This window comes from Camarhynchus parvulus, chromosome 14 (assembly GCF_901933205.1).
Source record: "Camarhynchus parvulus chromosome 14, STF_HiC, whole genome shotgun sequence".
Taxonomy (NCBI): domain Eukaryota; kingdom Metazoa; phylum Chordata; class Aves; order Passeriformes; family Thraupidae; genus Camarhynchus; species Camarhynchus parvulus.
Window position 1 is genome coordinate 4,958,269 of NC_044584.1, and position 16,015 is coordinate 4,974,283.

The window sequence follows — 16,015 nt, forward strand, 5'->3', positions numbered from 1 at the left end:
GCGCCGGCTCCAGCCCCGCAGCCATGGAAACTGGACCTGTTCCACCCCGAATTCCTTCCCTTCTGGAAAGGAGTTTACCAATAAAAGGCACTTAGTGCCGAGTCCCAGGCCAGACCCAGGCCGCTTGAAAAGAGCCAATTAACTTCCTATTTCAGCAAAAAGCTGCGAACACGTTCAGCCCAGATGTTCCCTCCCTCCGGCTAAGAATGGAGGGAGAGAAGCTCATTCATGAGCTCCAGCTTGGCCACAGCCCTGCTCTGGGCAGCCTGAGACCCAGGCTGGGACACCAGCCTTGGCTGAGGCACTGTGGGGTCACTGTCCCCAGGACTGGCAGCCGCCCAGAGCCCCCCAGGAGCTCAGGAGACCCTCGGGGACACTGGAGGGAAGGGAATGCACGGCCCCCAACAGCCAGTGCTGCCTGGAGTGAGAGATTCCACAGGGACACCGGAGCTCCCCAGGGTGACAATCACACACAGAAGCGTTTTCTCTGATGGGACAAGCCGTGCCCAAGGAGGAAGGAGATCCCAGGGGGTCCCACGCGCTCCCCACAGCCCCGCTCACCTTCCTGCTGCCGTGCGAGGAGAAGCTGTGGGAATGCCTCTGCAGGCTGCCCCCGCTCAGATCCAGCTGCGGCTTCCAGAGCTCGCCGTTGTCGCTGGGCAGGCCCTTGGCAGGGGGCACTGCCGAGCCCAGCAGGATGCCGTTGTGCACCATGTCCTCGGTGCAGGTGAGCCGCAGGCTGCACAGGTACTCGTCCGTCTCCTTGTCCACCACCAGCAGCCGCGTCTCCGTCTCCACGGCCTTGATGCGCTGCACGACCTGGGGACGACAGGGACGGCTCAGCTGGAGCCCAGGGGACATTCAGGGGTGGCACCCAAGGGCCATCAGCAGCACCCAAGGGCCATCAGCTCCCCCCAGAGCTGCAGCTCCAGGCTAGGTAAAGGGTTATGCTTTAGCTCCCAGCTACCAGTGATGGGGCAGAAAGGGCAAGGACGCAGCTCTGGGAGATCCCTGGGGATCTCTTCCAGCCCAGGTCCTGCAGCCACACAGCAGCTCTGCTCACATCACCCAGGATCACCCTGCCCAGCTACCTGGGATGGCCTCCTGCTCAGTCAAGAGCTTCCAAAGGCTGGCACTGCCCCTCTAGCATCAGCAACCCTCTGTCTGGCATTGTCCTATGCAGGGACAGCCCAGTCTGTCCCTCCAAGCAAACACCTTCATCTCCTCAATCCAGGGTGTCCTTCTACTCCCATACCCAGGGCAGGGCACGAGCCAGGGGGCACAGGAAAGCTCCAAGCACCAATGTGGGCAGTCAGGTGCTGGACTGTCCCCACCACACCATTGTGCAGGCTGGGGGTAGATTTAGGAAGCCAACAGCCCAATCCATGCATCCATCCCCAGCCCGTGCTGGGAACCAGCAGAGAAGAGGGGAGCCAGTGCTGGGAGCGGGAGATGAGCCCGTCCCTGGCAGGATCCAGCTCCAGCAGGGCTGAATGGGGACACTGTCCTGCTGTGCCCGGCTCCTTTGCAGGATCAGGGACTGGCAGAGGCTCCGACAGGCACTGACACTGCAGAGAGCCAGGAGGAGCTGATCCCACAGCCAGGCAGGGGGTAAATCCCTCCAGAGCAGGCTGGGATGGAGACAGGGAAAACCCAGAACATCCACAGGGAAACCACCTCCAGACTGACTGCTGGCAGCTGCCGAGGGCACCTCCTCCCTGCACAGGCCTTCATCTCGAGAAGGAGGAGGGGTGGCATTGCTGGCAGTGCTGCTCAGCCGCCATCCCCAGCCATGGGGCGGCCCTGAACACCCCAGACGTGCTGGGAACCCCCCAAAAGCAGCCCAGGGCTCCTTGAAGGGCTCCTGCTCTGATCTAGGTCACAGCGGCCAGACACACCAAGGTTAGAGCGACAAACGAGCCTAATACGCAATTAACCAGCATTTATTTACTCCCTGCGAGCTCCACTCAAGGTCAACAGAGCCGGTATCTGCAAACAAGAAAAAAACCAGCCTGTAAGAAATGTACAGGCTGCAGCCAGGGCTGAACCAACTCATCCACTGCAGCCCCTGCCTGCACGGCAGCGATCTGGGCTCCCTCCTGTAACCAGCCTGGAGGGTGCTGATCCATCAGGCCCAGAAAATCCATCTGCTCCCGTTCAGATCCATTTCCATCTGCCACCAGCAGTGCCTGTGCAGGGACACTTCTCCAGAGGGGACCTGGCAGCAGCAGCGACAGCCAAAGCACGGCAGCAAAGACGCGGACGGGGAAGGTGCTGGCCGTGCAGGGACACCCCCAGAGCCGGCAGTTCGGGTGCTCCAGGCAGCACAGGGGATCACAGGGGTCCCACAGACTGCAGAGAAACTCTGAGGGTCCACAAAAGGGTCCAAAGCTGGCGTGGAGCAGTGCTGGGCTCACCCCATGGCCGAGCCCCCCAACAGCCACAGCGAGAGCAGCGATGGAGCAAAGGTCCCACGAGTGCCGGGGGCTGAGCCAGGCAGGGATGGAGAGGGGCACAGAGCAGCCCCTTGCCCCCTCCCCACGAGCAGGACGAGCAGAAGGAGCTGTGAGGAGCCCCCCAAGGCAGCAGATCTCCCTGGGGACAGAGCAGAGAGGTGGGAGGCAAAGCAGCAGCCCCCGGCGAGCGCCTGCCCAGCACCGTACCCGCTTGCGAGCCATGCTCCCAGCCTGGAGTCCCGCAGGCTTCTGGAGACAATGCAGCCTGCCCTGCTCATCTGGGATCTCCTCAGCACCCGAGCCAGCCCCACCATTTCCGCAGCTCCACCCAGGCAGACTTTACCCCTGCGACGGCAGCGCCAGCCCGGCAGCGCCAGCCCCGCCACCCTTGCCAAACAGCAGCGCCCAGGAAGGACTCACGGTGCCACCAGCAGCAGCAGCAGCTCCCACAGAGGTGCCCATGCCCTGCTCCATGCTGCCCGGCTCCCCGGGCACCAGGAGCATTTCTGTGCTCAGGAGCTGCGGCTCTGCCCGGTTCCGAGGAGCCCAGGATGCAAGCCTGAGACAGAGCATGCACTGCCTTCGCTCCTTGGGCATGGCCAAGAAAAAAAACGGAGAACAAAGACAAAAATGCTGCCAGCTTCAGCTGGAAACACAGTTACACCCAACCAGCGAGGCCTTGTGTGCTGCGGGCTCCCCTATGCACATGGAGAAGTGTTACTTGTTCAAGGCTGGGCAAGGAGCAGCAGAGCAAGGGCCACAGTGAGGTGGCTGCTCAGAGCCATCGTGTGACCCGTCAGGGCATCGCCCTCACCACGGCCCATCAGTGCTTTTGGGGGAAGGAAGAGCTTCTTGTGGCATTGAGGCAGGAAAACGGTGATCCCAGAGCAGGCAGGGCTCCCACCACTGGCACTCTCACAGTTCCCAGTGCCACAGCGGGCACCAAGCTCCTGGATGGGACACCCTGTTCCAATCACTGCTCTGCAGCAGCCAGCCAGTCCCAGCGCTCCATCCTGCCGCCAGCAGCAAAAACAAAAACAAACAAACAAACAAAAAAAAAAAAAAAAAAAAAGGAAGAAAGAGAAATTTCCCCCTCTCATTTCACTTGACCTACTGGGAAGCCCCAGCACGTTTCAAAGGCGCAGCTGGCTCCGCTATCGCCCGTCCCCAGCAGCCCAGCGCCAGCAGGGAGCTCTGGTGGCTTCCAAGGCACCACAGGAACACAGCTCTCCTTCCTGCCCAGCCACATCAAAGATGGGGATCCTCCTTCAAGGGGTTTGAAATCGCACTCAGGACAAACATCAACTTTCACACGGCTGGCTCAGAGCACCAAAACAAGCTCAGTTAGCCACCAAACCCCACCAGGCTCATGAGAGGAGCACACGGGGCTTTATTGGAGCCACCTGGAAGGATCAGCTTCCCCTTCAGCCCAGCAGCATCCACACTTGGGGTGAGGTCTGGGAACACAGAGCCCCCCAAAACTCTGTGGGGTCGAGGCACATCCCACCTCTGTCCCCTGCAGTGCTGGCAGCGGGGCTGAGCAGATGTTTTAAGTTACTAAAACACCAAATCCTGCAGAGCCCCACAAACCACGAGGCAAATTGTGCCCCTGCCAGGCTCCGAGTGCCCAGCAGGACTGGAGCAGCTTGAACCTCGCTGCTTGTTTGTTTTTGTTCTCATTGCTTGTTTTTTTCCGCATTTCTTGGTTTTTTTACACTAAATTGTTTGACAAATGTAAGTTTCAGTTTTACAAGGAGAAAATGCCACAGCCCGAAACAGCTTCTGTGGGAGCAGAAACAGCACCCTTGGAGCTGCCCGGTCCCAGCGTGGTCAGGAAGAGCCACGGCTCCCCTCCGAGCCCTATCGCTCTCTGGCCAGCCCAACCGCTGAACATCTGCACAGCTCTATCTGGAGATTTTCAGGCATCTTCCTACACTCCGGGCTGCACAGGCAGGCGCAGCTCGCCTAAAGCAGCCAAGAAAACCCACAGCAGAGCCGGAAATAAAGCCCGGGTCTCCCCATTCCTTTCCACCACAGATTGCATAACGCGGCGGAGCCCTGCCCAGCCCCACACACCTTCCTTCGCTTTCCCCACCTTGACACGACTGCAGCGCCCGGCGGCGCGACCCCGCACGGAGCTGCGGCTCCCGGGCCACGCAAAGGCCAGCCCTGGCATCTCGGGGGGCACCCACCCCACGGCTGCACCCACCCACCGGGACACCCACCCACCGGGACGCCCACCCCACGGCTGCAACAGCTCCACCGCCGCAGCCGCCCCACCGCGGCCAGGCCGGGGATGCTCCAGCGGGGATATTTCGGGATATTTCGGGTGAAACCCCCGCTGGAGCGGGCACAGCCCGGCTCGGCCCGGGGTGCCCCGGCCGTGTCCCCGCTCCGTCCCGCACCTGGTGATGCGTCTCCTGCTCCACGTTGAGCCCGTTCACCTCCACGACGCGGTCCCCGGCGCGCAGCCCCGCCGCCTCGGCGGGCGAGCCGGGCTCCACTTTGCGGATGAACTGGCCGCTCTTGCCCTTCTCGCCGTGCAGGTGGAAGCCGTAGCCGCTCTCCCCCTTGAGCATTCGGCACAGCCGCGGCTTCAGCTGGTCCTTGGCCATGGCCGGCGGCGGAGCGGCGGCGGCGGCGGAGCTGGGCGGGCGCGGGGCCGCTTTTATGGGCGGCCCGGGGCGGGCGCCGAGGGGCGGGTCGGGACCGGGGCCGGGGCCGGGGCCGGGGCCGGGGCTGGGGCTGCGGCCGGCGGTGGGAGCGGGGCAGCGGCGGGGCTCGGGGCCGGGGCCGGGGCGATGCGCAGCTCGGCCATGCTGCGGCTGCCCCGCGGCACCGGGAGCGCGGCGGGCGGGGACGGCGGCGGGACGGGAGGGGACGGGGCGGAGCCGCAGCGAGGGACGGGGCGGGACCGGCACCGGGACCGGCATCGGCCCCGGCATCGGGACCGGCACCGGTACCAGCAGCTGATGGAGCTCCGGGGTTAGGGATGCCCGGCACCGGCATCGGCACCAGCATCAGCACCGGAACCGGCACCGGCACCAGCCGCTGATGGAGCTCCGGGGTTAGGGATGCCCGGCACCGGCATCGGCACCAGCATCAGCACCGGAACCGGCACCGGCACCAGCCGCTGATGGAGCTCTGGGGTTACGGATGCCCGGCACCGGCATCGGCACCAGAACCGACCCCGGCACCAGCAGCTGATGGAGCTCTGGGGTTACGGATGCCCGGCACCAGCATCAGCACCGGAACCGGCACCGGCACCAGCAGCTGATGGAGCCCCGGGGTTAGGGATGCCCGGCACTGGCACCGGCACCGGAACGGACCCCGGCACCAGCGACTGATGGAGCCCCGGGGCCAAAATCCACCCAGCAGCAGCCATCTGGTTGGGTCCCTGTGGCACAGGGTGCCCAGAGAAGCTGTGGCTGCCCCCTGGATCCCTGGAAGTGTCCCCAGGTTGGATGGGGCTTGGAGCAACCTGGGACAGTGGAAGGTGCCCCTGCCATGGCAGGAGTGGCACTGGATGGGTGGCACTGGACCTTAAGTCCTTTAAGGTCCTTTCCAACCCAAACTGTTCCAGGATTCGATGACTCCAGGCAGGGAAAGGCTCCGGCTCCATCCGGGCTGACCCTTGGAGAGGCCACCCGGGTTTCACCTGGGCTGAGTTTGTTTAATGAAACACAGAGATTCCCATCTTCACCTTTCTGCATTCCTCATCTTCATTTCCTTGAAATCTCTTACAAGGAGGACACGACCCAGAGCAGCTGTCACAGTGATGGCCCTGTCACATTCCTTTGCCACAGGTTCTCAGGCCTTCTTCTGCAGCTTCTCCTTCCTCAACAGCTTTCCTACCAGATTTTACAGGGCTGAAGCAAACACAGCCAGCCAGCTGGAGGCTGGAAATAAAAGGCTCCAGAAATTAATATTGATTTACTTTTAATGTGTAGTTTGCTTTAAAAACCCTACTTCCACTGCAGCTATGCATAAATTCACCCTTAAAAACCCTGGAACCAAAAACATGCTTGGAGACTGTATCCTGAAAAATCACAGCATTATTTATCTCTGCCAGTCCTTCCCCCATCATTCCCTGCAGGCAGCGTGGCGCTGGGAGCTGCAGGGGCTGGGTGGGGGCACTGGGGGCTGTCCCTTGGCGTGTCTGTCACTGTGGGGTGGGAACGGGCTCAGCCCCTGGCTCCAGACACACTTGGCAGCCATCAGGGCCCATCAGGAGGGTGTGATGTCCCACCACAAGGATGTGATGTCCCACCAAAGCTGGATCTGATGAACCACCAAAGGAGAATGTGATGTCCCTCCAGGAGGATGTGATGTCCTACCGGGAGGATGTGATATGTGTGTCCCACCATGAGAATGTGATGTCCCACCAAAGTTGGATCTAATGAACCACCAAAGGGAATGTAATGTCCCACCAAGGGAGGGTGTGATGTCCCCACAAGAGGATGTGATGTCTCACCAAAGTTGGATGTGATGTCCCACCAAAGTAGAATGTGATATCCCCCCAGGAGGATGTGATGTTCCACCATGAGGATGTGATGTCCCCAAAGGAGGATGTGATGTCCCCAAAGTTGGATGTGATGTCCCCCCAGGAGGATGTGACGTCCCACCAAGGGAGGATGTGATGTCCCCAAAGGAGGATGTGATGTCCCACCATGAGGATGTTTTAGTTCCCCCAGTGACAATGCTTTGGCTCTCCACTGCCTGTGTCACCCCAGCAGCGCTGAGCTCAGCACAGGATCCTGGGTGACCCGAGAGGAGAGCTGAGAACCTGAGCCCGTTTTATTTGCTCTACAACACAACTGCTCCCTTGAGCCTCTATGTGGAGTCCTGAAGCTTTTTATCAGGCTAGAGGAGTGCGAATAATTGATTTTTCCACTCACTGACTAAACCAAAATGCTGGAGGGAAGGGGGGGAGGAGAAGGAATTGTTTCAAGTTTATTTGAACCAAAAAGTTTTTCTTTTGATTCGGCGCAATAAAAACACGGTGGGAGAAAATCTTTTGGGTGGTCAGAGTGCATATTTTAACCCTTTTGAATATCTTTTTGAAAGCATTGGGAGCATGAAAATTTTTTAAAAAGATAATAAAACAGAGAGAAAATATTTTGAAAAGGGGGGAAACCATTTGAATTTCTTTTAGAAATGCTCTTTTTAAAGTACAAGCATTTTCTTAAGTGTGCCCTGGATTTATGGATTTTTTTTCAACCTCAGTGTCTGCAAAAGGCATTCCTTCCCCCAAAAAAACCCATCTGTTTATTGTAGAGAATGTAGGGGACTTGGTAGAGCCCTGACTCAGCACTGGATCTTTGCCTGAGGACCTTGTGATCCTAAAACAAATTTATTTTGTGATCCCTCTACTTTAGGAGCTGTGGCTGTGCCTCTGGTGCACAGCTCTGGGCTGTCCTGCCTGTCCTGGGACACAGCCTGTGCATCCCTTGGCACAAACATGGATCACAGGGAAATCCTGCATTTTTTCCCTGCAGCTGATGGAGAAGGAGCTGGAAGGAAAATTAAAATACATGGTGCAAATGTGCATCCTCACGAGGTACAAAATCCCTTTGGTCCTGCCCATCCTGCCTTTTCCCATCCTCCCAAGTCTGACTGAAAACAAAATGAGGGAGCACAGAGAGGTTCCTGCACCCTGCAATGGCAGAGCCTTGGGTAAATCCAGCAGATCCTGCTCAGGCAGAAGTTTTCCATTTAAATTTCTGGGTGTTTTGATTTGGGCAGATCTCTAAGTCCAGACTGGGCCTGCCTGGAGGCAGAGGCAGCCCAGGGACCTGTGAGCTCAGTGGCTTGGAAGGGTTTGGAGCTCTTTTTGGTCAACATCTGCTCCCAATTCCCTCCCTGCACTTGGGTGAGCAGCGACAGAGAATCCCACCTGTGTCCTGCTCTGTCTGCCTTAGGCCTGATGCTGCTGCAACACTAATTTAAAATGCAGGTGAAGACTTTCCCAGTTATGGAAATCAGAGTCACCCTCCAGGCTCCCTGGCAGCTCCAGGTGGGGATTTTGGGGAGCCACAAAGTCCATCCTCATTCAGAAACTGGGAAATCCTCAGCTCACCCCCCAGGCCTGCTCAGTCTGGTTTGTTCCTGAGGCAGTGGGAGGGTTTTTGAGGAGCTCTTTGAGGAGGAGGATGGTGGTGACGGAGCCACTGGGCTGTGCCAGAGCTTCCAGAGGGGTGAGAGGTTTTCCTGGTGCCTTTGGGTCCTTCTGCACACTCATTGCTGAGATACCAAGAGCCCTGTGTCCCACTCGTGGCTCCCTGAGTGGCTTTGGGCAGATCCTGTGGCATTTCCATGTCCCTCCTGTCCCGGGATGTTGGTCACTCCCTTGAGCTCGTCCTGCTCAGGGCTGGGAGCTTTGCTGGCCGAGGGCAGGGCTGGACACTGCTCCTGGCTCTCCTGGTTCCTTCCCAGCCGTGGGAGCTGCTCTTCCTCCTGCTCAGCGTCCTCCTCATCATCAGTGCTGGTGTTTACTTACATTCCAGCTTTCCGCCCCACAGCTGGAGCTCACCAGGCTCCACTTCCAGCACCCCCAGCACCTTCTGCTGGCTGTGGAGGGAGCTGTGCCCCAGCTCAGGGCTGCTCCTCGTGCTGATGGTCCCTGCTGGGAGCGCAGAGCCCGTGCCACTGCAGTGATTAGCTCTAACTGGGAATAAATGAACTCCTGGGATTTCCCACTGGCTCGGATGCTCCGTGCTCATTCCTCCCTTGTTTCACCATCACTCAGCGTGGGGCTGCTGGGCCTGGCTGCTCCCAGGGGACAATTTCAAAGGGGATGATTTATTTGTGCTGCCTGAGGAACCAGGAATGAGAGGAGAGCTCATAAAAAACACCATCTCATTTTCCCTGAGCCTCTGTGTGTGGCACTATTGAGCTGTAAACATCCCCCAGGTTAGATTGATGGGGATAGAAGGAGAACTGATCATTAGCACGATTAATTACAGGTTTTGTGGGTTGTGAAAGTCCAGAAAGTTCAGCCACGCTGCTGAGAGCCGGGAGATCCATCTTGCACAAGCTGGCAGCTCCTTTATTATCTGCAGGAGGTGGCAGAGCTGTGGGAGCTGAGCTGTGGGAGCTGAGCTGAGCTGAGCCGGAGGGGCCGGTGCTGCTGGCTGCTGTGCAGGCGTGAGCTGGCCACGGGCCCAGCCGGGCTGGCCACACCTGAGCCTCCACCTGGGAATTCCAGGGATGCTGCTCCCACACCCAGAGTCGCCGTGGGACAGACACCCACTGCCTCTGCCAGGCAGGACAATGCCTTTCCCTGCAGGAGCTGGGATGCGTCTGGTGCCTACAGAAAGCCCCATGGATAATGGGACTCCGGAGGGACTGGCTCCTGAGGAGGCTGGTGCCCACAGGGCCATCTGGGGCCATTGCAGGGACCACGAGGACAGCCAGCTCCGTGCAAGGGATTTCCATCCACAGCCAGAGACGTGCTCAGTGCTGGCCTGCATCCCTGAGGAACAGCTTCTGAGCAGGGCCGACGCTGGAGGAAATTCCTTGGGGAGTTTTCTTCCTCCTGGTACCCGCAGGGGCCATTGTGTGTGCCCGGGCCAGCCCAGCGTGAGCTCACAGCAGCTCCCCCGGGCCCGCCGGTTCCTGCCCGGCCTCTGCCCTTCCCAAAGCCCCCCCCGGCTGCTGCTGCTCCCCTGGGAGAGGCCGGGGAGCCGGGAAGGAAAGGGAGCTGCCCGGGTTGGGGTGGGACATCTTCCTGCCTGCCACAGCCGCTGGGATTCACCCGCCTGCGGGGCTGGCACAGAGCGCGCCCGCTGGCACCGGGAACGGCGGGCACTGCCAGCCCCTTTGTGACCACGGAATGCCAGGGCAGCCCTGGGCATGGCCCGGGCCACAGCCAGCTCTGTAGGAGCGTCGGGGGGTAGGATGGTCAGGACGGACAGAGACGAGAGATCTCTACAGCCAGGTCTGGAACTTGGGGTTTATTGCAAAGGGCCTGGGTGCAGGGCCCTGCTGGGAGCTGCCAGCCACAGCTGGAGCAGGCCCCAGAGAGAGAAAGAGAGGTAAAGAGAGTGGTAAAGAGGATGAGAGAGTGATGTTCCCATTACAATAAAATAAATCTTCTTCTGGTAGTGGAACTTGGGGTTCATTGCAAAGGGCCTGCGTGCAGGGCCCTGCTGGGAGCTGCCAGGCACAGCTCAGAGCAGGCCCGAGAGAAGAGAGGGGGAGAGAGGATGAGAGGGTAAGAGAGTAAGGGAATAAAAAAAGATAAGAGAGTGAGGTTCCTGTTACAATAGAATAAATCTTCTTCTGTGTTGAATATTCTGATTCTTACTAACCAATCTAGTACAAATCCTATAGCACTTACATACAGCCTGTAAGAATCATTACATTACCATACTGTGTTACATTTTAAGCCCTAAAAACTCCTCTTTGGACCCCTTCTGCTGAGCTGGCAGGGTCTGCTCTGCCCCTTGGAGCTGTCTGCAAGCAGAGGGTGTTGTTCCATCAAAAGGGGATTACCTTCAACTGGCCATGCCATTGTTTTGCCATTGTTCAGTAACCGAGGGATCTCAAAGCTTGCTTTCATTTTAATCTCGCTTATAGTTTCCATATTCTCAAAATCTTTTGCCAGACAATCATATTTATAAGGCTTTCCTGTTTCATCTTCCCCAACACAGCTCCAGAGCCCAGGTGTGCTGCATGGGCACCCCGAGCAGCCTCGTCCCTGGGCTGCCCAAACCCACACACAGGGCAGGGGCACAGCAGAGAGCCAGAGAGTCCATCCCTTCCAGGACCTGCAGCCTTGGCTGGGGCCATGCAGGCAGAGAGGCACCCATGGGGGCAGCTCCCTGCTCTGCAAGGGTGCAGGGATGGGGACGTGGTGGCAGGGCTGGTCCCAACCTCCGTGGTGGCCGGTGTGACCACAAGAGGGCCTGAGGAAGCCACCAGCTGCCACTGCACTCCTGGTGGCACCTCCTGTCCACCACCCCACAGCCCCCAGGACATGGTGGGAGGGAAGGGATGGTTGGTGCCACTGGCACTTGGGGGGTTCTGAGCCCCCTGCCTATCCCAACAGGGAATTGACCTCCTTGGCTGCAGTCGTCCCTGCACAGCTGCTCTGGGGGACCAGGACCCTGAATGGGGCCAGGGCCGATGTGCTGCTGCTCTGGGCCTCTCCATGCTCCTCTCTAAAGCTTTTGTCCCCTCACTTTGCTCCCAGCTGTAAATCCCAGATGTTGGCATGGCCCCTGAGCATCCCTGTGGCTGCATTTCATTTTGGAGCAATCACTGGGGCCTGAACAGGGAGTCCCTGTGGCCAAGCTGTGGGATCCTGGTGATCCAGGCACGCAGCCCCTCGGAGCAAGGGGATGTGATGGGGAAGAATGTGGGATGTCCCTCAGGATCAGCCTGTGAAGGGATCACATTTACATCCATTAGGGATGGCTGGGTCCTGCCCTGAGGTGGGAGGGTAATTAAATGCCTTTTTAAGCTTCCTTCCTTTTTATTTGGCTCATTGATCCCCAGGGAAGGCCCAGATGTCTCCAGAGAAACAGCAGCACAAAGGAAATTATTTTACAGCCCCAGTGGGGAATCAGCTCAAGCACTACAGGAAAAATGAATTTCCAAGGTGAGGAGTGAAGGGTTTGTAGTTTTCACTGAAGGTCTCATGGGTTCTCTCCAGCAACTGGCACCTTCAAGTGTTTGCTGCCAACAGATGAGGGTCTCTCATCCCATCATCCTTCACCCCTGGGCATCCTCCTGTTCAAAGCAGAGCTTTACCTGTTCTGCCTCATTTTATCCCTTCTTTTCCTGGAGGAATTGGCCTCATGGCCACTCCAGGGGCTGCTGGCTCCTGCCAAGGATGGATTCAAGTGCAGCAATTGTGTCTCATTGGGCCCATCCCAGCACTGCACCATCCAAGGGCAGGAGTTGGAAAATCGTGGGAGGGGGAAGGAGAGGGGACATGGAGGAGAACCTGGTGGGGAAAACAACTGGGAGAGAATGATCCTTCATGGGTTACAGCCCCCAAAATCCTTCCTGAGAGCCCGTGAGGGGTGACAGAGCCCCGGGGTGGGGGGAGCATGGCAGGGAGGGCTTGGCCTGGCACTGACAAGCCCCAGGAGGGGATTTTCCTTCCAGACCCCAACCAAAGGCAGCACAAACCTTGGCAGGAGCAGGGGGTTCATCTAAAAGGGGTGGAAAGAAATATTTCTTATTGTCAAATTTCCTGCAAAATCCGCTGGCAGGTTAAAGCTCAGCAGTGCCAGAGTCAGCCCCCCACACCTCAGTTTTCCCTAAATCCCAGATCCCACCCACTCCAACGCCCCTTCCCCGTGTGCTCCTGCCCAGCCCTGAGGCTTCTCCCTGTTTTAATGGGGATTGACATTTATTTCCATCAGTGGGAATATATAGAAAGTAAACCCTAAAACACAAGCGGAGCAGTGAGGGCTCGCAGAGCTTTTGTACAGCACAGTTGAGGAAATATCCCGAAATTTTGTCATCTGAGTTGGCACTTGGCCTGGCAGTGACTCCCCGACAGGCAGTAAAAGACATTTACTGTAAAACTGCAGAAAAAATTGTGTCAAGGAGTTAAATCATGTCAGAAAAATCTGGGAGTGACCCAGCTGCTGACGTGTCTGCCCCATGCAGAGCCGGACCAGGTTTTGCTCTCAAAAAATCCCCACCAAGACCCTGCAACAGCACCAGGAAGCCAAAGTTTCCTTTGATCACATCTCATTTTAATGAGGGCAGGTTCCGAGGAAGCGAACAGTACATGTTTCTATCAGATTGCAAACAAGCCGGTACAGAAATGTAAAAAAAATAAACAAAAATAAATATCTCCCCTGTTTCTTTCTCCCCGAGTTCATAGCGCAGGGCTGGCCTGGAAACAAGATGGATTTACCGCTGCAGCTGGGCAGCGGCTGTGAGAAATCAGAGTTTTGGGATGTCAGTGTCTGTGTGGTTTCAGAGAGGTCAGAGTACCCGCAGATCCACCGAGGAGACCCTTCCCTGCCAGCCAGGGGAGCAGGTCCCACCTGGGGCAGCCAGTGCTCCTCTGGCACAGGAAGCATCTCCACCTCGTCTGTCAGCGGCTCAGAGCCAGGTCTTCAAGAGGGAAGAGCTGGAAGGAGAAGAGGGATTGGATTATTTTGGAGCATCCAGCTCCAGCACCACCTCCCTCCTCACGTGGGACCCCGTTTCAGTGTTTAAAGCACAGCTCCATTCACAAGTTTCATTAAATCTCCTCCTCCACAGGCTCAGATCTGACCTGCAGATTCCCTTTCTGCTGCTGTGCATGCAGATAAACCTCACGCAGATAAACCCCACGCAGATAAACCCCACGCAGATAAACCCCACACAGATAAACCCCACACAGATAAACCCCACGCAGACACAAATTCCAGGTTTGAACCTGCCCACAGGGTTCCCAGTGGGACTTTGGCTGGGAAATTAGAAGGATTTAATCAAGGGTGCACCCAGGTCAGAGCCTGCAGAGCCCAGGACAGCACAACGTATCCAGGGCTGGGCTGACCTGTCTGAGCTGTCCCAAAATGATTCTTATCCCAGATTTCCTCCAAAAAATGAAGTGGGGGAGGAATACAGCTACATGTTTCAGGGGCTGATCCAACAGCTAAAAGCCTCGGTGGATTTCAGCTGGACGTTGGCTCCAGCTTTACATAAGAGGAAAGAAATGTAAAGCCTGGAGCCGGCCCCAAGGCAGTCCCACGCAGCCTGGCTGAGCCCCGAGGGGCAGGAGAAGGGTCCTGAGAGGGGGAGGGCCATGCTGGGAGCATCCCGGCATCACCGGGCTGCCAGCCCCATGGGTACCCCATGGATACCCCAGGGACACCCCTTGGGCACGGGAAGCTCGGTTCCACACAGTGCAGGTTTGTGATGCACCAAACGTGGGGCACACAGAAATCCTACAGTCCTGGAATGGTTTGGGTTGGAAAGGACTTTAAAGTTCCTCCAATTCCGCCCCCTGCATGTGCAGGACAACTTCCACTACACGAGGTTTCTCCAAGCCCCGTCCAACCTGACCTTGGACACTTCATCCAGATCTTCTTCTGCCCTGAAGGCAAAGCGCAGCCCCTACAAACACGCACTTACCTGGCGACGCCCCTCCAAGGTTCCCCAAACCCCAATTTCCTGCTGAAACCGCTGCACGGCTCCACACTCCCCACGACCCGGTGACCCCCAGCACTCCGGGTGCCGCGGAGTGACCGCAGGACTGCACACCCCGTGCGCCCCTCGAGCATCCCGGAGCAGCGCGGACCGACCGCTCCCCCCGCTCCCCCCGGCTCCCCCGGGCCCCTGTCCGTCCCGCGCGTTACCTGAGGCTGGCGGGGCGCGGGCGGGGGCCGGGCGGGGGCCGGGCGGGGGCCGCCCCAGCCCCAGCCCCGCCGGAGCAGGCGCTGCAGGAGGCGCCCGGGGCCGGGCGGTGGCGGCGGGGCCGGGGCGGTGCCCGGGGGCTCTCCCCGCCGGGGCGGCCCGGGGGCGAGGGGCTCTCCCCGCCGGGGCTCCCGGGGTGCCGGGGGGCTCGGCCGGCAGCTCCCGCCGCCAGAGGTAGGGAGAGCGGCGAACCCCCATCAGCAGCCCCGAGGCGCGACCCACCGTGTGGTACCGGGGGCTGGCGACGTGCTTGTACCAGGCGCCCGCCGGGGCGGCCGGCAGCATCAGCCCCAGCAGCACCAGGGCCCCCCAGGCGCCCCCCGACAGCTGTCCCCTCGCCATGGCGCGGGGCACGGCGCGGGCAGGGCTGTGCCGGGCCCCGGGCACCCCAGCGACGGCTGCCCCGCGCCCGCGCCCCGCCGGTTTATAGCGCCGTCGGGAGGGGCCCCGCGGCTCCGCCCCGGCAGCCCCCGGCCGCCCCCCCCCGGCAGCCCCCCCCGGGATGCCGGCACCCTCCCCGTGGCCCCCAGCATCCTCTGAGCATCCCCGAGCGTCTCCCCGCAGCCCGCAGCATCCCGCGCACCCGTGAGCATCCCCCTTGTTGCCTTATCATCCTCCCCATGGCCCCCAGCATCCTCTGAGCATCCCCCTGAAACCCAGAGCAAGCCGAGCGCCCGTGAGCAGCCTCCCTGTAGCCTTCAGCATCGTCCCCATGGCCTCGAGCATCCTCCGGGCATTCCCCCGCAGCCTGGAGCATCCCAAGCGTCCGTGAGCATCCTCGTGTTCCCTGCGGTGAAGTGCTCAGGGCTGTTTGCAGTGGGTTTGCCAGGCTGCTTGCCCTCCTCTTCTGCCACTCAGATCTTAAATACGATATCACCATCAATTCTGCCTTTGCAGTCAGCTGATTTTCCCCCCCCAGGTTCCTTAATGAAACCAAGCAGGTCAAGTTTATGCTCATCAGAGAGCAATTCCAGTTCCTCTTGTTTGTTAGGGAAGTTCTTTATATGCTGAACTAGGACTAAATAATTTCTGGGGATTTTTAAGGCCACACATTTTAATCTGAGTATTTTAGAATTATGGAATGGTTTGGTTTGGAAAGGACCTTAAAGCCCATCCAATTCCACCCCCTGCCCTGGGCAGGGACACCTTCCACTACCCCAGTGCTCCAAGCCCTGTCCAACCTGGCCTTG

At 58.9% G+C, this 16,015-nt stretch overlaps 2 protein-coding genes across 3 annotated transcripts in view; both read right to left on the reverse strand.

Moving 5' to 3' along the window:
- SLC9A3R2 (SLC9A3 regulator 2) overlaps nt 1–5,153 on the reverse strand; it is a 33,663-nt gene extending 28,510 nt beyond the window's left edge. For both annotated transcript variants that reach the window (XM_030958337.1, XM_030958336.1), the window contains exons 1-2: nt 4,862–5,153; nt 562–819 (exon numbers count right to left, since the gene is read on the reverse strand). In XM_030958337.1, the coding sequence (XP_030814197.1) occupies nt 562–819; nt 4,862–5,071 (468 nt within the window). In that variant the 5' untranslated portion in view covers nt 5,072–5,153. The remainder of the gene's footprint in view (nt 1–561; nt 820–4,861) is intronic.
- An 8,040-nt stretch (nt 5,154–13,193) lies between these two features.
- NPW (neuropeptide W) lies at nt 13,194–15,211 on the reverse strand. The gene is given in 4 exon segments (XM_030958349.1): nt 13,194–13,554; nt 14,768–14,907; nt 14,910–14,966; nt 14,969–15,211. Coding segments are annotated over 4 exon segments (432 nt in total). The 5' UTR covers nt 15,168–15,211; the 3' UTR covers nt 13,194–13,518.
- Between the last annotated feature and the right edge of the window lie 804 nt (nt 15,212–16,015).